Source organism: Rhinolophus hipposideros (genome assembly GCF_964194185.1).
Source record: "Rhinolophus hipposideros genome assembly, chromosome: 6".
Taxonomy (NCBI): domain Eukaryota; kingdom Metazoa; phylum Chordata; class Mammalia; order Chiroptera; family Rhinolophidae; genus Rhinolophus; species Rhinolophus hipposideros.
In genome coordinates this window covers 67,120,466-67,146,278 of record NC_138052.1, presented here as the reverse complement: position 1 = coordinate 67,146,278, position 25,813 = coordinate 67,120,466, and the positions used below count along the sequence as shown (strand labels likewise).

The 25,813-nt window shown below is 38.2% G+C and overlaps 1 protein-coding gene across 5 annotated transcripts in view; it reads left to right on the top strand.

Annotated features, from left to right (window-relative positions):
- The window catches only part of HECW2 (HECT, C2 and WW domain containing E3 ubiquitin protein ligase 2), a 338,658-nt gene that overhangs the window by 295,865 nt on the left and 16,980 nt on the right, over positions 1 to 25,813 (top strand). For all 5 annotated transcript variants that reach the window (XM_081052009.1, XM_081052010.1, XM_081052008.1 and 2 more), the window contains 9 exons: positions 2,593 to 2,713; positions 4,199 to 4,312; positions 13,811 to 13,963; positions 15,718 to 15,816; positions 19,172 to 19,301; positions 20,333 to 20,479; positions 21,112 to 21,226; positions 24,037 to 24,122; positions 25,172 to 25,284. In XM_081052009.1, the coding sequence (XP_080908135.1) occupies positions 2,593 to 2,713; positions 4,199 to 4,312; positions 13,811 to 13,963; positions 15,718 to 15,816; positions 19,172 to 19,301; positions 20,333 to 20,479; positions 21,112 to 21,226; positions 24,037 to 24,122; positions 25,172 to 25,284 (1,078 nt within the window). The remainder of the gene's footprint in view (positions 1 to 2,592; positions 2,714 to 4,198; positions 4,313 to 13,810; positions 13,964 to 15,717; positions 15,817 to 19,171; positions 19,302 to 20,332; positions 20,480 to 21,111; positions 21,227 to 24,036; positions 24,123 to 25,171; positions 25,285 to 25,813) is intronic.

Here is a 25,813-nt window from a genome sequence, read left to right as displayed (position 1 = left end):
GTTTCCTTTAGGACATAGCTCCTAGCTCTTTGGGTAAAAGATTCATAACTATGCAAACAAACCTCTAGACATATTATTGATCAATAGCCAGTTTATTAAAATCCATTCATAAAGCCCCAACACATTTCCCCATGTCGTTAGTATTCACCTCTATGCAGATATTAACAATAATAGCTCACACAGGTGGGGCTTTTTATGCAAAGGCATTGCACAAAGTGCCATCCATACACGAAGTCGTTTCATTCACAAGTGTGTCCCTGATCTCTCACCCTAACTCCAGTACTGTATTTTTCAACTGCCTATAGAGTATACCCACCTAACAGCTGTCATCCCAGCTCCATATGTATAAAGTTTCACGTGCCCTTGTCCAGCAGCATCGCCCACGTGGATTTTAGTGTCCAGTTGACCTGATTCAGATCCCAAACCTCGCATTCTCTGGCACATGACTTCAGTGTCCTGACTTACAAAGTGGTGGTGGTGGGAAGAATACTAACACCTGCTTCACCGCCTTGTGAGGACTCCCCAGAATCCTCTGTGTAAGGTGCATGGTCCCAAGTGATAGCTATTGTTACTGTTTTGAAAACTACAGTGCCACTAGAGCTCCCTGTTTCTCTTCTTTACTTACTACTGTTACCAATTCTTATTCACAGTGTGCATGTTTCTCTGAGTCATCACACTACAGCATGTTGCTCACCCCTCAGGCTTGCATTTCTGCAACTACTGCTCACTGGGCCTCCACCCTCCAGTCATTCCTCCTTCCCACGCTTAGTCCACTCAGCACACTCTGAAAAGCATTTCTTAAATAAAACACCATTTGTATGTTATTTTCTCACTCAAGAACCTATGAGGGCTTCCCACTGCTCACTGCGTTATGCCCAATCTCCTCAGCTAGGTTTTTATAAATTCCTCTCTAAATTTGGCTCCAATCTTCTGACCGATTTAATTTCCTGCTTACTCCCCAGCATGCCCTTTTACTCTACGTTAGCCGGGTCTCTTCAGTGTCTTCCGAACATGCATGTAAAGCTGATTTAGCGGTTGCTGCCCTGCCCAGTGTAGAATATAGATTCTCCTGTTTACAAGGCCTGGTTCCAATAAAGTCTCCTTCCTAAGATCATTTCCATTTTGATCTGTGCTTATTCTCATTTACTATCACTTTTCTATAACACTGATCTTAAATGCACTTACCAAGGCCAGCCAGGCAGTCAGTGTCATTGGGTGGCTGTGGCACAATGGGGAGAGCACATGCTTCATTTACTGGAGCAGCTGCCTGCAGCAAGCCAGTTGTGACAAGCACTCCCAAATCACGTTAAAAAATAATATCTGAATTTTTTTTTTTTACTTGAAGTCTCCTTTTTATATGTTGAAAGTTAATATAAAATCTTTAAAAAATGATTGTATGGCAAACAAAATAGATCAATAGGTCTGGGTCGAGCCCCAGGGCTGTGGTTTTGTCCTCTCTGCTTTATAGTTGGTGTACAATCAATCTAGTTTAAGACTTAATTATTCTCGAGTTGTTTGATACACTTTATTTCTCTCTTTAACCCAGATATCCCCTCCAGGAGCCCCTCATCCCCGTATTCATTTTGAAAACCTGTTGCTGAACTTAACACTACTAACAATAACAATCGTTAAGTTGATTTATTCATTAGAGAAATGTTTAATGTGCTTACATGGTGTGCAATGCACAAGACATCACGACTTTTGTTTTCTGGCTTCTTTCATCGTGTTGTGAAATATTGAGTGGAAATACCCGGTGTTATGTCCTGGCTCTGTGTCTGATTCCCGGGTTCATCATCAGTTTTGTATCCCGGCTTGTTAGTTACCTTGTGACCCAAAGCCAGATTTTTCTATGGAAAGAGGAACAAACTGTGTTACTTGTACATTTTATTAATGACACTTGCCACAGGATGGTGTATAAAACATCTTTAGATAATCACAGTACTTGGCACATGTTAAGAATGCAACAAATAGTAGTATTGTTTACTCTTAGCACAACCAGGAGACGTGTCTGCCACAAGTATGTCTGAATTCTGGTTTTATATCAAGATTATTCTTCCCTGCAATGTGAAATGTGTGTACTACTTAAGTGTCTAAAATAATTCTTAGTTATAACGCATACCCAAAAGACGTTTATGTAGGTTTTCCATAGAGTGAAGTATGGGAAACTCACTATTCTTGCTTTATACACCACATACTTTCACATTGTCTAATTGCCATGATATCATCTCAGCAGTAAGCAAAGATATTCCACCCTTGACTGTTACCATTAGACATGAGTAACCCAGGTTGACTCATATTTGTTTGGATTGAAAAGGGGAACATATTTGACTAACACATGGACACCATCGTAACTATTTGAACAGCACTTTTCTTTTTAACCAAAATGCCACAAGGAAGACATCTTGTAAAACCCTGGGTAAGCTCTGTTATAGCCTCAGCTTGGAGAGTCAAAAAGTATAGGAACTTAAAGTATTGGTTCCTTTTACTTGTTAACTCTGGTCTCAACCCTGTGGTGATATTTTTCATGATGATATGATGAATGTCAGGACATTGCACAAATCTACACCCTCCTCTTTTTGTGGTTTGCTGTAGGTACACAGCGTGCCAATGCCCGGGCTCCTGCCCCTTACAAGCGAGACTTTGAAGCCAAACTAAGGAATTTTTACAGGAAGTTAGAGACTAAAGGATATGGACAAGGCCCAGGGAAATTAAAGTAAGTCAAAGGGATACAAACCACAGGATTTGTAAATGGTGAAAGGTATGGGATGCAGTTGGGAACGGAGGAAATTGATTGTGATTTGGGATGACCAACCTTTGTTTTAGTCGGCATAATTATTTTGGTGTGTGTAAACTACAGGATCATCTAAATCATAGTTCTGGAATTAAGCACGATGAAGCTTAAGTTTTAAAACAAACAGTAAAGAAACTACCACATTCCATGTAAAAATGTAGACAAAGTAAAAAGCTCATTTGTGTTTTTCTCCTGAAAAGTACCTCTTTGTTGGCTTAGAGTATACTGATTAGATAGAAGACTGTCACAATGTCCTAGATTGCGCATCACTGTCTGCTGAGCTGACCTGACTGCTCAGATCTATTTCGTTGAGTGAAGTAAACTTGTCCAACGAGACATGTCATGAATGTTGTTTCTTTATCCACCTCCATTTAAATGGGGGAAATTGAAACATTATGTCGTTTGGCCTAGAATTATTTTCATTCCCTAATTACCCCTACTCCCTTCATACCCACCTCCACGCCTCTGCTACGTCCCCACTAGAGATCTCTATGCTATGCCACCTGAAAGAGGACAGAAGAGAGAGGGTCTCTACTGCAGTACTGCCATGTTCTGGGGTGACTGAGAGAAAGTCTAGCGACCAGCCCAACAGCCCCACGGCTCACTGCCCATGAGGGCTCACTGGATTCAAGTCACAGGTTCCACTTTCATCGCCCTCCGAAAACATCAGCCTGCCCCAAGCACCATACCTTTCAAAGCTTTACCTTTTTCACGTTTCACTTACGAAGGTCTCGATGATCAAGCTTTCGTGCGTTTGACCTCCTATCATCTCCCGTTCTGTTATTATTTTCACTAAAGGCAAATTGATACCTGCCTAAGGATGACTTTTTAATTGTCATTATTACAAGTAGATTAATGGACTGCAAGTTATCAGTCATTTGTATCTGTCCCTTAGGGAATCTCAAGATTCACTTAATTTAAAAATTAAATTCAACACAACACCAACTCCTCTGCTTTGGAGGACACTGAGAATTTTTTGTTTCTCCTTCCTTGTTCTCACAGCAATCGTTCCAGGCACTAAGTAATTGAATTCCTTGTCCAGGTGCATTCAGGCTTCAAACATTACCTCATAGGGTTGTCCTTCCTTTACTAAACAAAAATGTGGCACGTGTGTTGTTTCATATCCTTCTTGGATAAATTCATTTGCCTGTTCAGAAAGGCCTCTGGAGTTGTTTTCATAGGTCGTAGGTGGGGTGCTGTCTTTCCCAATGGTTCTTTCATGTAACTTTTGCCAATGTTAAGAGGTAATGACAAATGTGTCCTTTATGGCAGATAGCAATGACATTCAGTCACTCCTCTTTGCCCAGTTAGTTATGGTAAATGGAAATTGAATGGCGAGTGCCCAGTTCTAGAAAGATACGGAATAGGAAATAATCGGTATTTTTCAAATTTTCTCTTTACGGACAGGTTAATTATCAGAAGAGATCACTTACTTGAAGATGCTTTTAATCAGATTATGGGCTACTCCCGAAAAGATCTGCAGAGAAATAAGCTGTATGTGACATTCGTCGGGGAGGAAGGGTGAGTAGTACAGAGAAGTGGCCTGTGGAACCCAGGCTGGGACTGCAGGGCGGATGTTTCACCACATCCTCGCTGTGGTTGCCTGAAACAGGAAATCCTCCTGGCAGGAAATGCCGTTCTCATACACTTAAACCTCTCGGCTTTTTTTTTTTTTTTTAAAGGCTCTCTCTGGTTTTTAAATCATTTGACGTAGAATTTCTTTGGTACAAACTTGTAACTATAGATCATTTTTGAGAGCAGAAGGTTGGTTTAGTTTTTCCTCTCTGTAACTCCCTTTCACTTAAAGGGGAAAAGTGGGCTTTAAGGAGCACAAAACAAGGCATTGCATTTAGCATCTGTGATCTTGTTATCTGCACTGGGGTGCTAAGTAGAACATGCTTAACCTGTTCAATAAACTCTGTTTCAGAATCACAAATCAGAATTCTGCTCGCCTACCAGGAAGCGTCCCCAGCAATAACTCTAGGGGCTTAGTTCTTACATTTCTGTGCCCGGTTTTTAACTCCTTTAGGGATGGCAGCACACCTACCAAAATAACTATCTGCCGTAAACCAAGGTCTCCAACCTTGTATGACTCTTCCATGAGCGTGCTCATATAGGTAAGGGTTAGGAAATGAAAGAGTGAAGACTCCCACATGGTGTGTGTTGCATCTGAATAGACGTAACAGTTGTTATATAACGCTTGGGAAGATGACAGCTCTCATCTGTTCCAGACATCTTCCTCTTTCCTCATTTCAGGTCAAGGTTTCGAGTTTCAGCACCTTCTGTATAACCCAGCCACCACTAGAAAGAATTAAAAAAATAGCACACAATGCCAGAACTCTGGTTGTCTTCTCCTTGATTCTGTTGATTTGGATTCTTTTAAGGCCACCCTTTTTGGTCATGCCCAGGAATAAAGTGTATTAGATTATAGAATCATAGCGATAACAAAATTAACCATTCGGTATATTGTTCATAAAATGGAGGCTTCAAAGTATAAGATAACTTGCGTGTGGTAACAGAACTAGATAATAGCAAAACTGAGATTCACAGCTGGGTCTTAGTCTTTCATCCACTCTTGGACTAGTGCCTGATAATCTCTGTTCTTCACATACACTGTTGTATAGTCTCCCAGCTGTGACTAGATTAAAGCAAAATATTACATGGGAAAACAATATGATGTGACAAAAGTTTGAGCAGAAGCTTAACTGAGACTTGAGCTTGTCACTGCTAACTTGCCTTAATGGGTGAACTTCTAGCTTATGTTAAATGGCTTAAAGACGCAGGTGCACAATTGAAAATGAAGGCACATGTTTTTAGCCTAATCACGGGTATGCATAGGATGCCAAATATTTCCTGACATAGTCAGTCTGGTTTGGATGAGAATACTTTTCCTCCCCCAGAACTCCAGCTGCCTTCCTTCATTGTTGGACAACAGTCTGTTGAGATCTCAGAGATGTAAGGAAGAGGCTATGGGAGCCTTGGAACTTAAGTTTGAATAGAACAGATGCTTATCATGCTTGATCATCCTAATGCAGTCTCCCTGTGATCTGGACTGATGACATCCATTTGGAGGAGGCCCAAGTTGAGTGGGGCTTGATATCTCTGTATATGATTGCCACTATCCAAATGCTTCCTGCTTCTATCACCTGTCTGCTTCCCCAGAGGGAAAATAAGAAGGAGGATATTTTGAGGTGTGACCTCAACCATCAGGAACGATCTCTTAATCAGGCCGCTCTGCATATGGCTTACTGAAGCTGGCATAGGGCCCGATAATTTCTGGTCTCATGGCTTTATCATGCCAATATCATACATATAGATTATTAGATATAGACTTTATTTTGCTATTAAGACATTGAGAATACATATACTGCTTTGAAAGATTAAAGCAGTACTCTTGCTAAAAAAATAGAAATGTCAAAACAACATAAAATTAAGAACTTATTTTAGCCTTTGCCACCTTCTTCAACATGTCGATTCTATCACATTAAACATAAAGACCAGAACATTTCTCTCTTGATTATAATAAATGCCCAAAGTGAAAAGCTACCTTAATTTTTCTATGGAACTATAAAAATGAAGCTGGAAGTTTTCTGTCACTTTGTCATCATTAATTTCAATGCCCTCCAAATATGTCATTTTGTAAGTTCCTCATGTGAAGTCTAGTAATAGATATGTAAAACATGTACCATGAGTGCCCAGATCTTGGTTTCTAATGTCATTCCTCAGAAAGAAATGAGGGCTCCTTAAAGAAATGGCTGATTCTAGGACTGGGGCACAAAGTATACAAGAAGAAGCCCGAAGTATCTTGCAGTGCCAGAAAGTAAGGAAGTGCTCAAAAAGTCCAGAATGATAGCGGGACGTCAGAGGGACACAAGAGCCTACTGAAAGAGCTCCCAATGGCCAAAGCTGGCATAATTAGAGCAGTAAAATAATAAAGTAGTTATGGATTATAACTCAAAGTATAAAATAAATCTCTATACTTATATAAATACACGATTGAATGAATAAATAAATGGAGTAGGATAAACAAATCTCCTATGCAGCAGATTTCCAAATAATTCAGCATAATTCTCCATTCCTTAATTGTGGGTTGCCTCTACTGACTTTCTTCCAAATAGTATATATGGAAAGAGGGAAAAAGAAGTCCACGGTGGAGATGCCTGACAAATACTCAGCCAGATTAATAAGATTAAAATTAACAGTGGGATATCATATTAATATTAATAGTATGTACCCTTGATATGATGTGATGAAAATGGCAGTTTATTTCTACAGTCCTTCTCCCCAAAACCCATAATGCCAGTTTATGAGTGAAAAAAATAATGGGTGAGATAAATCCAAATTGAGGGACATCCTACAAGCTGCCTTACCAGTACTCCTTAAAACTGTCCAGGTCATCAAAAATCAGAAGAGACTGAGAAACTGTGACAGCCAGAAGGAACCTAAGGAAACATGACAGTTAAATGTAAAATGGTATTTTGGGTGGGATCCTGGGACAGAAAAGGGACATTAGGTTAAAAACTAAGGAAATCTGAATAAACTATGGGTTTTAGTTAAACATAGTATATCAATGTTGGTTATTAATTGTAACAAATGTACTACGCTAATGTACAATGTTAAGAAGAGGGAAACTGAGTATGGGGTATACTAGAATTCCTCATACTATCTTTGCAACTTTTCTGTAAATCAAAAACTATTCCAAAATGAAACATTTATTAAAAGAAAACATATGGTCAGGATTTGGGAAGACTTGGGAAATGATTCCCTGAATGACTTTTCTTATTTCCATGTTGTCTGATAAGTGACTGCCACCAGAGTAATTTGGGGTATGTGTATACTTTCTTCTGAACTTGAGGTCAGTAGAGTAATAAGTACATGGGTAGAGTTAATTCTATTGGGAAGTCCAAATTAGTAGGGATATTGGTATATAGAGAGTATTGTTTGGGGCTGCTAATGTCAATGTTATGTTATCTGTGATGGAGTAATACTTGCAATTCTTAGTGATACCATCTCACTGATCATACTTTCTACTTGTCATAATCAGGATCTTTATTTTCCATAGATTAGCTGGGGAATAAAGAGAAAGGGATTTGTTTTTAAGAATAATGTATCTGTCTAAACTTCAAAAAGGTGTAAATTAGCAGATTCACAGGGAGACATTAAGTTCTGCTTTAAGCTGTTTCTTTACATATGTCTGAAATATGATATATAGATTATTCCTGAAATGGAAGGTCTAAGTTAAGAAAAATGATGGAAAATTTTAGTCAGAAATTTACAGGGTAACTACACATTCCATGTGACCTAGAATTAATCCCAGAATATTGGTGATGCCTCTATTCAATTAAAAAATATAAAAATATCCAAGAGCCTATTAATGCAAATATATTAGTTGACATTTGTTAATTATTTTCCTTCGCTAAAATAATGCTTCATGTTATTCTTGGCATTTTACAAAAAGTTTCTAAGCAAACCATTGTGATTTAATTTGGTCAGAGCTGGAGGTTTTGCTCTAGTATTAAAATTTCTACCCAACTTAATTTGGTTATCTGTTCTTGCAAAGTGGGGAGGAGTGGAGGTCGGCAGTGGTGGAATGGCTGGAAACTGAGTCATCTTGACTGAATGTGGTAGGAAATTGCATGCTGTGGTTGTCTCTTTCTGTTGGGCTTCTGTCTGGCTAGAAGTTGCTTCTTTAGGAAGGGGTCAGTGGAACACTACGTTGTCTCCAGCACGTTATTTTCTTCTGAATTATGAGTCCTAGCAAAGCTTATGTGATGTCAGAAGTTAGCTAGGTAGGCTATTGCGTTCTGTCTGATAAGGTATCCGGGGCCATTAGTTTCTTAGTACCCAAAACAGTGAGGAAATAATGGCCTAACTAAAGAGAGGATGTTTACACTGTGATCCTCTCGCCTCTTTTTTTTTTCCTCCATGGCCAATCTGTAAAAGGCACCTTTCTTTCAGAAAGAAAGGGTTCATTATATGTAAGGCGCCATCTATATGACGTCAATCATCTGTCTTGCAAAGCCACCCTTAGCCTAGGGAGGAGATGTGTACAAACAGTTTTATTTGGGGAGGGGAGTTAAGAACAGATGAGCTCTTTTTGTGATCTTTCTCTCATACAGACAAATTAACACAACTAGGGAGGAGGAGATTCAAAACAGGTTTCTTGTGTCTCTGCTTAGAAAATAAGCAGCAGTTCTTACTGACTGGTCTCATCCTTACTAGAAGTTGTTTAGGATCCTGAGCTTGACATTTATTCCTCAGAAATCTGTAAAGTTTCAAGGTAAACTTTATGGTGCTACTTATTTTCTTCCAAAAAGAGATATTTGCAACATAATTGAAATAACCCAAACCTTGCTGAAGAAGTTTTGTATCTAGGCTTAGGCTTGGTATCTCACCAGGTAAAACTTTGCTTGTCTTATTAATTGCTGACAAAATTCCTTACTCACCCTTGAGGCCTTCTTAAGTGCTGAAGAACTGATGTCTCGCTGCTATAAATATTTGAGGGTGAGTCAGCAGGTGCATAGGCCACGTGTGTTGAACTGACTTTTTTAAAAAAGCAAAACTTTCTGTCTTCCAGAAAACTTTTAGGAAATGATGATGTGACTTCCCAGTGCCATCATCTTCTTTCATTTTATAGTCTACTTCCATTGGAATACTTTGTTTTCAGTAACTTTTAGTTGAAAATAAATAAGAGGAGAATAAAATTATTTTAGTCAATATTGGCTGCCATTAATAAGTCAGGCAATGTCCGCCCAGTAATGTGATGATGTTCAAAATGCTTTATCAGCACTTCACGAGGCTCAGAACTGCATTGCCACCCAAAAGACATCTGTGCTTATTCCAAAATGCCCTCAGAGGCAGCTGTTGTGTGGCTACACACCCGTTGTCCAGAGTTTCTGTATTTCCATGCCAAGCCTTTAGCTGTAGAACCAACCTAACTGGCAAAACAGGAATGTAACAAACGATCCCCGTGATATGAGTCATATTAACTATTTATATGGATGAGGTTGCTAAGACATTACAGAAAGCACACGCACGAAGTGCCCTGCTGGGACATGTCTGATTGAATTAGGTCGACATATGTAATTTGTAGCCTACAACCTGCTCTCAGATGTACAGTTCTAAGTTTTGGATCGTAATCAAATCAAACTTTAAAAACTGTCTTGGCTTTAGACTGCCTCCATCAGTGCTGCTAGAGTTAAGAAACAGCCGATAAAAACCTGAGCAGTTGAGGAAGATACATTTTCCTCCTAGAGGAACTGCTAGCTTTGTTCTCTTGGGAAGAAAGGAGTTTTACTTTTCAATTTAACTCCTCAGGGAACATTCATGTTATCATTAGCCAGAGTTAGCTATTATCATAATAAAGGAACCAATCAATGAGGTTTGTTTTTTTTAGGAAACTTTACCATATTAGAAGACACTAGACCTGGAAACGACAAGCACCAAGCTCTCTAAGCATAAGTCATTTGAGTGATTTCTGACAATATTTGCAAATTGAATTGTCTTGTTGAGATTGGCATAACCTATTAATGTCATTGAATCAGTATACCGCCTGAAGGGAAACTTGTGCAAAGTTATTCACTCTGCGGAATGTCAAATAATGTAAATTATGTTGATTTTCTTTAGAGAGCCCCAGAGAGCGCCACTCATTGATTCCACAGTATCTGTGGAGCTCCTCCTGTGTGTCAGGCTAAGTACGTGGAATACAGAAATGAGAAAGACATGGTCCCTGTCCTCAGTATGCTTACAGTCTAGATACGTGTATAGGGGAAACACACACACAAACATAATTATAATACACTCAGGTAAATGCAGTGTTATTAAAGCACTGAGAGTTGAAGCTCAAAGAAAACCTTCTATTTCTAACTGAATTCCAGTTTAATTTTAAGCCGCTAAAAAATCCATTTTACTTATACCAGTCGTTTCTTTGTAAGCAAACTGACTCATAAAATATTTGGCTTATGTTTCAGCTGTCTGTGACCCTTACCATCTAGTGCCTGGATTTTGTCTCTGAAAACCCCTGCAAAGCTAGGACCACTAATTCATGGTCTCATACTTAGTTGTGACCACTCCTTGAGGTCGCATGGACCCTAGGATATTATAGTCACTTTATATTTCTTTGAAGGAATCTTTACTAAAGAAGAGGATTTATAGTAAGCCAGGTATTTTAATAAAATCACATTTTCCTACCACTGTCTTATAACAGGAGTGGCAAACTTGTTCTGTGAAGGGACAGATAGTAACTATTTCAGGCTTTGCAGGCCATACATTCCCTGTCCCACATACTCAACTCGGTCATTGTGGAAGAAAAGCAGCCACAGACAACACATAAACAAATAGGCATGGCTATGTGCCAATGAAACTATTTACAAAGCTGGGGGTGGACCAGATTTGGCCTACAGGCCTACTTTGCCAACCCCACTCTATAAACAACATTTAAATTTTTTTTTTCTAGTCTGATGAAATTCACCATCTATAGGAAATTTAGAGAGATATTTTGCATCTACAGGGATCTGGGTAGACTGGAATCATGGACTAAATTTCACAAAGTGAAACTTCGTAGGGAAAAGTATCAAGTCTAGTACTTAGGTTTTAAAAAGATCCAGTGACATGCAGACAGAATGGGAGAATCCTGAGTTAAAGCAGCACAGGTGGCTAGCTCAGTATGAGTCAATAAAATGACAGCTCCGAAAGGCAGGGTGATTTTAAGCTGCATTAGTGGGGAAAAGTGTCCAGTAAGAGAGGACAAGAGCTCTTTCTAAGCTCCCTGCTGATGAGACCATACCTCGAAGTGTGACCAGTATTAAGACACCACCCCTTAGATCAGACTTTAACACCCTGGAGAGTGTCGAGACCTGAGAAACCAGGGTAGCGAGGGAATTCCCAACCCTTCCTTGAGAGGAGGTTGAAAGAAATGGCTATGTTCAGGAACGGAGAAGGCAGCAGGAAGGGGCAGACACCAGGGATACGGCAATTGCTAAACATAGTTCTTATAGAAAATGACTTTTCAAAACATTGTATATCTTTAACATCTAGATTAGTCCCCAAAACATAATAGACACTCAACTATTTGTTGAAAGAAAGCCTCTAAGCATGTTAGGAATTTTCAAGTGGAAGAGGTATTCTACTTGTTCTTGCTGGAGTCAGAGACCAGAACTAGGGCAGTGGGAGGCAGCCACCGGAAGTGGCCTTGGTCTCAGCATGGGGAGGTGTACTCTGCATCCTTGCACCTGGGAGGCAGCCAGAGTGCTGTTTGGGGCGTCCCCAGGGTAATCTAAGCATAGTCCCAGTGATCTGGTGGCCACCGGCTAACCACATTATATTCAGCTGCCCCTGAGGGCAGTTTCATCATGTCACCTGAAGGCCTCTTTGGGCTGACTGTCTGATATATTTGCATTTTTCTGCGCACATGGTTTTTCCTGTGAGTCTACACTTGCATCCCCCAAAGTGCAGAATGGACAGGTGATGTAAGAGATCGTTTTAGCTATTGCACAGACTGACATTTTCTATTTTAATATTTGTGTATTTCTTTTCATGTGTATTAAAAAAATAAAGCTAGCACATCATAATTTCGTAAATATTGTGTGAGACAAGGCTATATTGAAAAAGCAAGTAAAGTTGATTGAATGAAAAATGGTAAGTATATATATATATATTCAGATATGGCAAAAATTGAGGAAGTAGTATATGAATGGCTGAAATCTATTCTAAATAAATTCTATTACATTTTCAACTAAAACATATAAAAGCCATTTTATTTTTCTTACTAGTCTCCCAACTCCATCTTCTATCCATAATGGGATCCTTTTCTCCATCACACAACCTAGATGGAGACTCAGATGATTTTTTAATAATATATATATATGTATATATGTATATGTAAATATATACACATATATATGTGTGTGTATATATATATACACATATATATGTATATCCATCCAGGGAGGAAATTTCATAAGAGGAAAAAATATAGCGTGAACAATGTCTTGTAAAATCCTACCACCCCATCTTATCCATTGCTTTCATTCCCACTTCTGCGTTCCTTCCTGTCCTTGAACCCATGTGTAAACATTTATCATAGGGTAGATGTCCTTTATACTTTTCATTTTAAATTTAACATATCAAATTGCTTGATTGTAAACTCCTGTACTGCAGTTTTTGCTCTCAGCATCGTTGGCCACTTGTCATTCCTCAAACCTAACACAATCGGTTCTCATACTTCACTTTGACCCTGATATCTTCGTAAGTAAAATGGAATTTACATTGGAGTTCAGGTGCTAGAGTTTCAGCCTCTTCTCCAAATAGTTTCCTGAGGAATCTTTACATCTTTACATACCCTCATTTTTCTTGTCTATAATTTTTCTTGGAGTTTTATAATTTAAAGTTTTCACTTGGACCCTATCATTCCTTTTTCTTTTTTTTTTTTTTTTGCCTCTGGTCTCCCTAGGGGGCTTTGTATCTATAATATTCTCTCACTAATTCACTCAAAGTCTCTTTCTTCCCCCCATTTAAGTTTGTTTCAGAAATCCGTGAGGACTCCATGTCCCATGGATGTAGATAGCTGATGCCTTCTAGTTTTATCCTGTTTTAATAAAGCATTCCCACTGTACTCTTTTTCCTTATAACCTCACTCCAGACATTTGAAATATTTATCTTTTTATATATATTTATGCAATCAAATTATTAGCATATTGCCTGCTGCTTTATCCATTATCTGGTATGTTTTGGATGTTCTCCATATAAAATGTCCATTGCACTATTCTGGGTCAAGACATGGGTGAGATCAAGACTCATAATTGTTCAATTTGTTTTGAACGGTTTTGGAATGGGGACAGTTAGACTTGTAATCAGTGTGCTATAGAAAGTTGAGCTCTAGAAAATGTGATATATATATATATATATGTGTATATATATGTGTGTGTATATATATATATATATATTTATTTATTGTAAACTCCTCCACTGTAGTATATATGCATAGGATAACTAGTTGTTCTTTTTGTGGATTTTTTAAAGGCTGGATTACAGTGGACCTTCCAGAGAGTTTTTCTTCCTGGTATCCAGAGAACTCTTTAACCCATATTATGGCTTATTTGAGTATTCAGCCAATGACACATACACAGTACAAATAAGTCCCATGTCTGCTTTTGTAGACAATCACCATGAATGGTAAGTAAGTTTATTCCCAACACTTTTCTTCTGTTGGTTTTCTGTGGTATTAAATTTTTATAGGAATCCACATTTCTTTTAACATATTTTTCCTTGGAGAAAATCTTATTTTCAATTAAATATCTTATTTGACTTGTTTTTGTTGTCAAATTATATATACAAGCAGTCTCCAAGGTAGGAATAGATTATGTTCCGCAAGACCCATTTTAAGTGAGATGGGTAGAATTCAAAATGTTTTCCCATTCAAAGCAGGTTATGGATGATGTCAGGTCTCTAAGGCCCTCTGTGCACCTCGTGCATCTCTGAGCTCTGAGGTGGGGGAGGGTGGGTAAGGGAAAATCCTGACCCAGAGGTCAGGCAGCTTCTAGAGCAGCCCTTGAGGAAGTGTCTAACACTGGTGGAAGGGCAGAGCAACTGGTATGTGGCTGAGGTGACCATGGTGTCCTAGTTGGAGGGAGGGAGGGAGGGAGGACGGGGTGACCTGCAGGGAGTAATGGTAGAAGAGATCCCTGGAAGAAGAGCCACTTTCCCCATTAGCCATTTGAAGTTTATAGCCAGGGATTGCCCCTTTTTAAATTTCTCACACAAAATCATCAAGGAAAACTGGTATAGGATTTCTTTCTGGGGATTATTTATTCTGAAAATCCCCAAATTCACTCTTACCAAATGTTCTTACATTTTTTTAAATCCCTGCATTTATACACTTCAGTTTTATAACCTCCATTTGCTTGTTTCTGCTCACTTTCACTGATAGGAACAAAAACAAAACAAAAAAAGAATACGAGTAGGACTCGTGAAAATGTTTCTTTGAGTCATGAGGTTAATATTGGTGGGTGGAGGGCATAACTTTTAGGACTTATTCTTCAAATTAACTTCCGTTTTGCTGTAATTTGGAGTCCTCCCAATGGTAGCTATTGCAGTTGTGCTAACATAAGTGGAAATAAAGACAAACAAAGCTGCTGGACATTAATCTTAAAATGGCTGCCTAATACTAAAATTACAAATGGACTGTATGAACCTCAGTGTGGGTTTACACTTTTGGAAGGCATTAGACTTTTGAAGAGCTAGAAACTTGAGTACTTTTGAAAGAGAAAATAAGTGTACATCTCAGTGAGCAAATCCAGTCATGACAGATATATTTAATAAAGTTTCCAAAGTGATTCAGAGTAGAATTGAGCCTTGAAATTTTAGAGAACAGAATGTCCCATGAGGAAACTCCCCCAAATGTCCACACGCATAATTCTTGGATGGTGGCAATTATCAACAGCAGTGGGGTTTGAGAGAGACTAGGGATAGGAACTTTCTCACTCTGAAATTGGGCTTTTCCTCAAAAGGGAATTGCTACTGGGTTTGTATTACAGAAATCCTGCTACTATTCATGCAAGAAAATTAGAAGGAGAATTATTTCCCCACCACCATGGGTCTCATTCTGTCAACGTCCCTTGGGAGTGGTTTGGGGAAATTTCACTGACATGCTCACAGGGAATTCACAGTGGCCATGTGGATGCTACGTAGTGGACACTGTTGGCACAGAGTGAAGGTGGAGCAGTAGCTCTCTAAATATCAGAGTGAAAGAGATGTCTTCAACAGGTAGTTATGAATATTGGCCTAATGAAGACATAGCCTACAGTGCACACAGACTCTAATGGATCTAGAAGGCAATTAATCTTGGACAAACTTGGATGGTTAGAGCTGGGAGGCATTCTAGAAACTGCTCCATGATGTGTATGCAATCTCATGCTTTTCCTTCACAGGTTCCGGTTCAGCGGTAGGATCCTTGGTCTTGCACTAATACACCAGTATTTGTTGGATGCCTTCTTTACACGGCCCTTTTATAAGGCTCTTCTCAGAATGTAAGAGTATTTTTATTGCTTGTATAATTAGTATGTAAGAATGCAATATTTCCTTTATTGAAATGTCAATGTCATTTATCTGCTTACTACCTCAAATCTGTTGTTATTAAAGTTAGTAGTGGTTTAGATTTCTGAAACGAATACAGTTTCAAATTCAGTTGCTGTGTTTTTTCTGTTTCTAATCCTGTCATCCTATCTCGCCTCCAAAGTCTTAGTTTCACTCTAGTCCAAATAATTTATTCTTATTTGTTGCAACACATGTCCCTTGAAAACAATTGTACTTGAACTACAGCACTGGAATTCCTGTGGTATTAATGCCGATTATTAATAGAATAGTTGTGGGTTAGCCTTGGTGACTCACACAGTCCCCTATCCTTTATGAGATGCATTTTATATTTTGCTTCATGCAGACTTTTAACTGCTTAGTCTTGGTTCATATCTTCATTCTCCTTTTGTCTTATTTTGCTTGTTTGTCTGTCTGTTTGTTTGAGGTGGGCAGTCCCATATTTTTCTTGAGAACTCCCTACATGCAAGGCAATGATTTATGATGGCAGATGAAAATTTATCATTCACAGAACTTTTATTCATTGTTATCACAATGAAGGATTGCAATTATTGTAAAATGTAGAGCAAACAGTTTCTGTCCTGTAATCAGTAGTAATTTACAAGGCTGAACAGGAGAAGGCAACTGTCTGTGGGGGTAGTGGCTCAAACTTGCAATGAGAAAGCACCGAATGATGTCTTGGTTCTGTGCAGCTCTGTCCCTAAGTGAGGCCGTGTACTTGCTTTCTGGAAAATGACGGCCTAGATCTCAAATAAAACCAAAGTATTTCTAATGGGCTGTTAAGAGGGTCAGTAGGAAAACGTTTGCCATCCTCCTTTTGGTATCTGGACAGATGAAGCCCCAGGCACCTGGGCACTGGGCCTCTGTGTCTCTGGTTCCCCATGGCCCATTTTGCATCTTCCCATTTCATTGCCTTATCTCTTATCTCCTCATTTAACTTTCCTGAAAGAGTCGTCTGTATACCAACTGTTGATACACCCTCAACACACTTTAGCCTGACATCTTTTCCACCAGCAACCTATGGAAGCTTTTAAAGAATATGTTTTAGTTCTTATGTTTAATGGACCATTCTGCTGCTTTTGATACCGTTGACCATTCCAACCCCCACCCATTTATCTTCAGTCTTTACGGCATTCATGACACTGTCCTCTCCCTGTTCTCCTTTGATTTTTATGTTTCCTTTGTGGGCTTCTCCTCTGATTTTCCCTTAAATCTTCATGTTCCTGAAGTTTTCATTCTTGCCCCTCTCCCCCCTTATTTTCTTTCTCTCTGTGTTGTCATGGGGAAATCTCGTCACCTGTTTCATCTCCTACGAACTCTCAAATCTGCACCCTCTGTTTTGATCTCTCTTGACTTGTCGGCTCAAGTGGTCACCATTCCACTAACTATCTTCACTTGCGTATCTCACAGGCAACTCAGATCCACAGGGTGAAAACTAAACTCGTCAATTTTCTCTGACCTGAAAATGTACCTTCTCCCTTGTGCTCAGTCACAGTTCATGATCCCAGTATTCTCAGATCACTCTGGTCAGATGTCAGGAGTCATCCTCAAACAGGGATGGCAAACACACAACGTATGTTCTACTCTTTCCCATCTCCCATCCTGTTCCCATGATATAGTTCACAAATCATTTATAGTATTTTTTCCTGCTGAACTTGTTGTGGCCTCCGGAATTTTTTTAACTTAAAGCCCCCAAGACTAGCAATTCATCAGAGTTGGCTTGCAACATGAGTTTATTTGCCACCTCTATTTTTAGATATCCTCCTTTATACCCCCCAATAAAACCATTTACTAATTTCCACATTAGCGTCCTAAATAATTTTTAAATTCATCTTTTCCTCACCATTCTTACTAATTGGACCTTAATTAAAACCCTTATTTTGTCCAGATTACCGTTGTGGTCTGTAAATTGATCACCCTCTAATAATACCCCCCTCTCCTATTTAAGTAATCCTCTACACTGCAAAGTCCAGAGAAACAATTTAAAATCATATCTTACATCTGATCATGTTATTCCCTGTCTTAAAACCTTTTATTCATTCTGAATCACCTTTGTATGACATTCAAAGCCTGCTCCCAGCTACCTTCCCAGCCTCAATCTCTGGTTAACTCTCTGGTCTTGTGGTTAACTCTCTGGTCCTGCCAATTTGCTTGAAGTAGTCTGCAAATTCCATGCCTTTGTGCTCGGTTCATGTTGTTTTCTTCTTTTCTTTTCCCCTTCTCCTTCTTTTCATCCATTCCCCTTTACCTCTCTAGCTTTTAAACATCCTGCAAAATTTAATATAGGTATTATCTACTCCAAAAAGCTTTTCCTAAATCGCCAAGTCAAAGTAAATGGCCTTCATGTTTGCTATGAGAGCTTCCTATATCTACTTTATCTTTATTTTCTAATTGGAGTCTAACATACCTATAAAAATAGTTCGCAAGTTGTAAGTATTACCCACCCTAGGCTATCACTTCTCACCTTATATTAACTTATCTATTTGTGTGCCTATCTCCCCAACTAGACCATTACATTACCCTCCTTGAGGTCAGTAAATGTTTATCAAGTAGCCATTAAGATGTCTGGCACATCCTTGATGCCTAATAAATGTCTAGACTAAACCAAACAAAATGACCTTTGAAATTAGGCTGATGGATGTAAATTTCAAAACAACTAAAGCAAATCAATTGTTACCATCTTACACCTGTATAATAGTAACTCCACCTTACATAGATCCTCATTTAGCAAGAAAAAAAAAGGAGATAAATATAGAAAATTATAATTGTAGAGAGATTCTGTGGCTTCCTGTTTTCAGAATCATGGAAAAAAAGGGAAGTATGTGAATGTGGGTCACAGAATCTAGTTTTTGGGGGAAAAGTGTAAAGTGTAGAAACACACAAAGAATTTTTAATGAGGAGAACAATATTTTAAGGTAATATACTGTAGCCAAAAAAATGCTGGACCCAAGTTGTCAGCCCAAGTTCTAGTTCCTACTCTGGAATTAATTGTGGGTGACTGTGCAAGTGGCAGCCACTCTTTGCACCTCTAGTTCTGTGTCTCTGAAAAAAAGGACAGACTGCGTGATTCCTAAGGCACTTTATATATATCCAGGATTTTAAAATTTCATACCAAATTTCTGAATTATTTCACTGGTTTGATTATTGAGTTTGATTAGGAACATTTCAGAAATCACTGACTATTTAGGTGATCTATTCTTGTTTTTTATTCTTAGCTATTTTTCCTCATGACTCTGGGTTTTTGCTAATAGCTGTGCCCACATATTTATTTCTATCTGTGTGTCATCTTAGTCTGTGTGACCTGAGTGACCTAGAATACCTTGATGAAGAGTTTCACCAGAGCCTGCAGTGGATGAAAGACAATGATATCCATGACATTCTGGACCTCACGTTTACTGTGAATGAAGAAGTTTTTGGGCAGGTCTGTGTATGTGAATAACTGGTGACTAAGTGTAGTAATTGAAGGCTATTGGTTGATGAAGAATTCATTCAGTGGCTAAGATCCACAGCTTATTTATTTGTGACTTGTTGGGTGGGTTAAACTCAGTTTTGTGTCCACTTAAATAATCTTGGTTGTAAAGATTATTCTAATGCCAGCTGCAGATTAAGATGTTCTGATTTACAGATTCTGATAACTATTTGTGTGTTGTAAGCATCTTTTTATTTCTAACTAAAGTATCCACATAAGATATCAGAATGCACTTGTATAAAATACAGTTTTTAAAAGTCCATGCTATCCCAGAGTTGAATGTTAAATTGTTTGGTTGGCATTTATATTTAACTCTCATTCATATTTCAGAACTGAAATTGGTTGTTTTGAAACTGTGGGAATAAATAATATTTTGATGCAGGTTTGAAAACTTCTTGGTTTTTTAGGGTTAGTGGAAGCGTTGGTTAAAAGATTTCTTTCAGAAATTGTATACTAGTTCACAAGTAATATTCTTACTTAGAAATTAACGTTTAGCTGGTTTTCTGAATTTTGTGTTTTGGAAAAGAAGTTCTCAATTTAATATTCACTGGATTGTAATCCTGTTTCCTTAAAGCAAATTTTTACTTAAATATAGACTTTGTATATGTTGTTCATTCTGAACCCTAAAGGAATTTGTGGATATGTATTTTTGTTCAACATTCAAATAGCAGTGGGCCAGAATCTATAGCCAATTGATTTCCAGTTAAAAGGCTATCTGTCTATCAGGATTTAAAACTTAACCTTCAGCACTTTCAATATTTATATTTTAATCAGTGAGGCTTTCAGATATTAGCTCAATGCCCAGTTTTTACTGAACACCGGTGTGTGCTGGGCTCCATGCTGATGCCTCACGACCTGCTTGTGAGATGAGCCCCGGGCCAGGGCAGGGACCAGTAGCCGGCTGATTTCAGCTCATTGGTAACAGTGTTCTTATACCTCAAGAGTGTTGCTTTATGGTCGGTCCTTTTGTTTTTTAATCTCAGATTACCGAACGAGAATTGAAACCAGGGGGTGCCAATATCCCAGTCACAGAGAAGAACAAGAAGGAGTATATCGAGAGGATGGTGAAATGGAGAATTGAGAGGGGTGTTGTGCAACAAACAGAGAGCTTAGTGCGCGGCTTCTATGAGGTAAAGACCGTCAGCAGGAGGGGGTTTTGTAGTCTGATATCAATGATACCACAGTCCTTCTTACTATACTTTTTTTTGCATGCTGTATTTCCATTTTCCTTCTGTATTTATTGGTACTCTTACAATTTATAACCTCCATTTTTTTCCTATATGTTTCCTCTCTGTTACAAGACATCACTGAAATAAAATGACCTGAATTCAAATTGACAATTTAATGACCACTGATAACATTGAAGTCATATGTCTTACTCATGCTTAGATATGGGTAATCATGCTTAATATGGGTATCTCATGCTTGATATGGGAAGTGACTGTATCTAAGAGTCTGAATGAGATGTACAAGAACTCCGTATGACTTCTTGTAGGAGCACTGGATCTTTTTCAAAAGAGAAAAAGAAACTGGATTAATTAGTGCTCAATTATAAAGTAAAAACTATGTTGAGAAAAATCTCATCAACCTTGTACTGAAAATACCTTATACTTGTGGAGAGCTTTATAGTTTTTAAAGTACCTACACAGAGTATATCCATAGTATTCCCGAAACTTCTTATGCTCTCTTCTGATGAGGCTTTATTATAGCTGAGATTTCTCCCGGTTCTTAAGCCATACCCTGTGTTCTTTTTATTCCATAGGTGGTGGATGCCAGGCTGGTATCTGTTTTTGATGCAAGAGAGCTAGAACTGGTCATCGCAGGCACAGCTGAAATAGACCTGAGTGATTGGAGAAACAACACAGAATATAGAGGAGGTGAAATTTGATGTATAGGTGGCTGGATTTTAAATTTGAAATTAAAGACAGGCAAATGGTTGGCATGCTTGTCTGAATCCCAGGCAGGCAAAAACACTTGCACTCTAATTGTAGGTCTGATGCAGTCTCCTGTGAGACCGTGGCAAGGTACATCCCCTTCTTTTCTTAGTTACCTCATCTGTCAAATGGAGGAAGAACTGTTTACACTGCATCTAAGCATGTCATAACACTTAATTGTTGGTGAAGAAATGTGACCATAGAACACTAATTAATTGTTCTATGGTGTTGGTAGTGAAGCACCTTGAGTCACACTCCACCTATTCTATCTTCATTCTAAAACTTAAAGAGGCACAGCCTTTGAGCTTCCTGAAGAGCAAACGCAGTTTTCTTACATTTCATTGAATTACTTACCAGTTGGAATTCACAGTTGAAACACATGCATGCAATAAGACATGGTTCTCAAAATTCAAGAAGTTTATTGACCAAGCCCTTCTAAATTCATAACATTACGTTCAGCTGAAAAGGAAACTGCTGTAAGATTAGTTAAAAACTGTACTATATGACACTTCACCAAATGGGAAGTTTTTACAAATGGCATTGCTGTAGATCAATACAAAATCTCAATTAGTAATTGAGATTGAAGCTACTGAAATTTGATCGCTGAATCAATACACGTAGAAAGGGACCTGGTAGTAACCAAGAGTTAAAGTTTTATCCAGTAATTTTAAGCAAAGAAAGAATACATTTTCTGAAATTTATTTCAGTGTTATAAAGTCCTCAGACAAATAACAGTTGTTTTTGTTTTTGGTTTTGGTTTTTTAACTCAGAAGGTAAGAGCTTAGCAAGAGTTCTGAACTTGGAGAGTGAAAAATACAAAGTTTAAGTCGCTGAATTCATCACTTCGCAGAATAAACCAAGTGCTGAATAGTTCTCCAGCTATCTGTAAATTGAAACAGAGATTTAACAAACAATTTTAAAAGTGTGGAGTGAAAATATAACATATTTGCTAAATTGCTTTTGTTTCTGCCTCTGCTTGGCTCTCCCAAATCATCACTGCTGCTATGGGCTGGCCTGGCTTGCCCATTTTCTCTGAAAGGCAGTATTAAGTTGCAGTTTCCAATGCTGCTAATTCTGAAGTCCAATTGCTGTAATAAGTCTTTTCCAGTTGGCCCAACATATACCTATATATAGCCTTGGTTATTATAACTTGTTAAGCAGACTATTTTCACTAACTAGAACACAATTTCTCCAACACACCATATAACTGGCATCTTATCATAAATAGTATTAGCTCACTTTCCCCCCTAGGCAATTCTAATAGCAATGCCGTTAATCAAATCAGCCATTTTTGTGTTTACACAGTATGAACTTTTATTCACAGTATATGACTAATCAAGTACCTATTTCTATGGTTATTGTAAATCTTATCAAATGAAATCCTTCCGAGGAGAGTGCTGGGGGAGAGGGCAGGAAAAGGGCAGTGTTTGTTGCCATGTTTGCTAACTCAATTAGGTGGCACTGAATGAAGAGGCAGGTCTGCTGCCACTTGCCATATGTTCATAAGGCAGCTGTTTATAGAGATTACAATGGGACACTTTTGCTCCTCCTCCTCCTCCAAAAGGCACAAACAACAAAACGAGAGGCAGAAAAGGACTGATTCATAAGGTCAGAAAACTTTAGAGTCACCAAGAGCCAATGTACTTATTTCAGAGATGAGAAAGCTATTTGCTCTGCATCAAATAGCGAGTCTTTGCCCAAAGGAGGCGTGGAGTCTGTGCAGCACCGTGTCCGATCTCGTTTTATCTATCTTTCACTTGGAGCCTTTTCATTTCCAAAGGGCGCTAAGCATCACTGCTCAAGTGGTAAATAGTAAGGCAGTATTCTCCTGAAAGCCTATAACCAGTGAAACATGTGAGGAAACATTCGAATTAACATAGTTTTTACCCACCTTCTATTTTGGACTTAACCTTTGCTGGCTCAGAATTTGGGTAGCTTTATGCACGTTTAATATGTCAGTTGATTGGTTTGAATCACTAATTGTGCCTTAATCTTTGCCAGCCTCTTCTCTGAACTTAATTTTTCTTTACTGAAGGTTTTAGAATCCACACCTACGGCCTTAATTCACCCATGGGATGATACTTTTGCATTTTATCAAATTCTACTGAAATGTGGAATAAAAGTAACATTTAGGTTGACGATTATTTGGGATTTATTAGTTGAAGAAATTAACGTAATAAAATTGCTCTTCCTATTTATTAATAAAAAGTAATTTGATTTAAAAATATGAACATTATATGTAGCTTTAAAATAGTTTGCAATTATGTATTTATTTGTGTAATTTCTTTATTAATGTGTCTCTTACCAGAAGCTCCGTGAAGGTCTGTTTTCTTGGCCACTGTACCTCCAAGCTTGGCATTCAGTGGTATTCATAAATTTTTTCTTAAATGAATGACCAAAAGAGTTAAGCCTTTCCAAAAATAGAAATTATATTTTTCAGAAATCATATGGTTAAAATAACTCATTTTTTGTTGTTCTTTCCACTAGCTTTATGTAGTGACTCCTACATGGAAACAGAGACCTTTTGGTTTCATTTATTTTTATTTTTGTTTGACTTTTTGACACTCATACAATCATATTTACAGTGTTATTCCCTAGTCTTATTTTTTGTGTTATTTCTTAGTCTTAAATTATAAACAACCTTTAATGAATCCAAGGTGCTGATTTATGTCTGGGAGTCTTTTGTCAGAGTGTCATGGTGGCTTAAGATAGAACAGTCATAGTAATTTGAACTTTCTTGTCTGGTGTGATAGGCTATCATGACAATCATATTGTAATCCGGTGGTTCTGGGCTGCTGTGGAAAGATTCAACAATGAACAACGACTAAGATTGTTACAGGTAAGATGGCATTAGTTAATCTTTTTAATGCATTAATATAATTGTGGGAATGACATATTTTTAATAATTACTAAGTATACTCAATAAATACATCCCATGTTTATCTGCAAATGCGAGATACTATTTCCAGACTCTTCGGCTTGCAGGGTCTTTTGCTCCATTACTATGCAGAGCATAGTATTTCATTAGAAAGTCTAAGCATTTCATTAGAGTTGTGAGGCAGTACCTACTCCAGTCCAAGAATCCGAGGAACAACTCTATAGGGCAGTGTGGCCCTTTCAGAAAGAGGTCCTGGGGTCCTCTGCAGGCTAGCATCCTTAGCAACAGAAAAAGATGATCTTCAGTCAATCCCTTAAGGAGTGACCCAGTTCCTTGATAAAGAGTCCTTTCTTTTCCTCCATCTAAGTTTCAACAAATTAGAGATAACAATGAAAGTTGAAGAACACTGGAAAAACTAACTCATTTTCTTGTGGTGTGTATAGTTTACACAGGGCAATTGCTGGTTGATTGCAACTAAAGAAACATCAGACATGAGGAAGCCTTCTGGATGCTTGGACAGAGCCTTACAAGTAGACTGAACCTTAGAGGCTTTGGATGAAAGATCTGGCCCTCAAATTTGCAGGCCCAGAAATTCTTCTTCTTCTTTTTTTTTTTTTTAATTCACGATGAGTTGATCAGGGACTGAATCTAAGTAGACTTAGGTTAATTGAGACACCCACTATAATAGGAAATATATCTGGTTTAAGCTTCTGAGCTGGTCCACTGTATAGGTTGCTTTATATTCTAAAAATCCTTCACACCCCATTTCCTTTTATAATGCACTGTTCTTCCTTGGTATTCTGTGGGGTTCTTGGTCAGAATTTTCGTGGTACAGTTACTTCACGCCTTCCAAGCTTTCTCACCAGCAAGCAGCATGCTGCCTTTCCCCAGGAGGAACATGAACAAAAAGGAGGGGGCAGCTGAATAAAATGCATATGAATGATGCCATCCATGCCTTTTTGGCAGCTGGTTTCTTGGTCTTACCTTCTTCTGTTTTCTTGGCTTGATAGTTTGTTACAGGCACATCCAGCATTCCCTATGAAGGATTTGCTTCTCTCCGAGGGAGTAATGGCCCACGAAGATTTTGTGTGGAGAAATGGGGGAAAATCACTGCTCTTCCCAGGTAAAAATAGAAAACATTTCTTTATTGTCACTACAGTGTTATTCTAGAGGAGACCTTTGACACACACACACACACACACACACACACACACACCCCATCTACTTATGTTAAAAGTTTGAGTGGAAAAAGCTTTTAGAATGAATTTATTTCTGATTACCTTTCTAAATGAAAAAAAGTCATAGTTAAAATACATACATACATATCTTAAAATACAAAACACAGCAAAACCAAAGCATTTGTTAGCTGTAGTAAAGCAATGCTGGTCATCATACTGTGGCATATTACAATTGTAACTCTAAAATTTAGATGTTTCCAGAAACTCTAGTTTTAAGTTTATATATAACTTTTTAGAATCCCTTCACTAAGGGATTACCATTGTGGTTTCTAAAGAATACTAACTCATGTGGGTATGCTCTATAACTCTGGAGCTTATACTGTCCGTGCCTTAATTCGGTGTGAATGCTCTCTGCATTGTATTCTCATTCATAATAAGCTGACGATTTCCTTAGAGTAGAAAAAATTGCTTAAC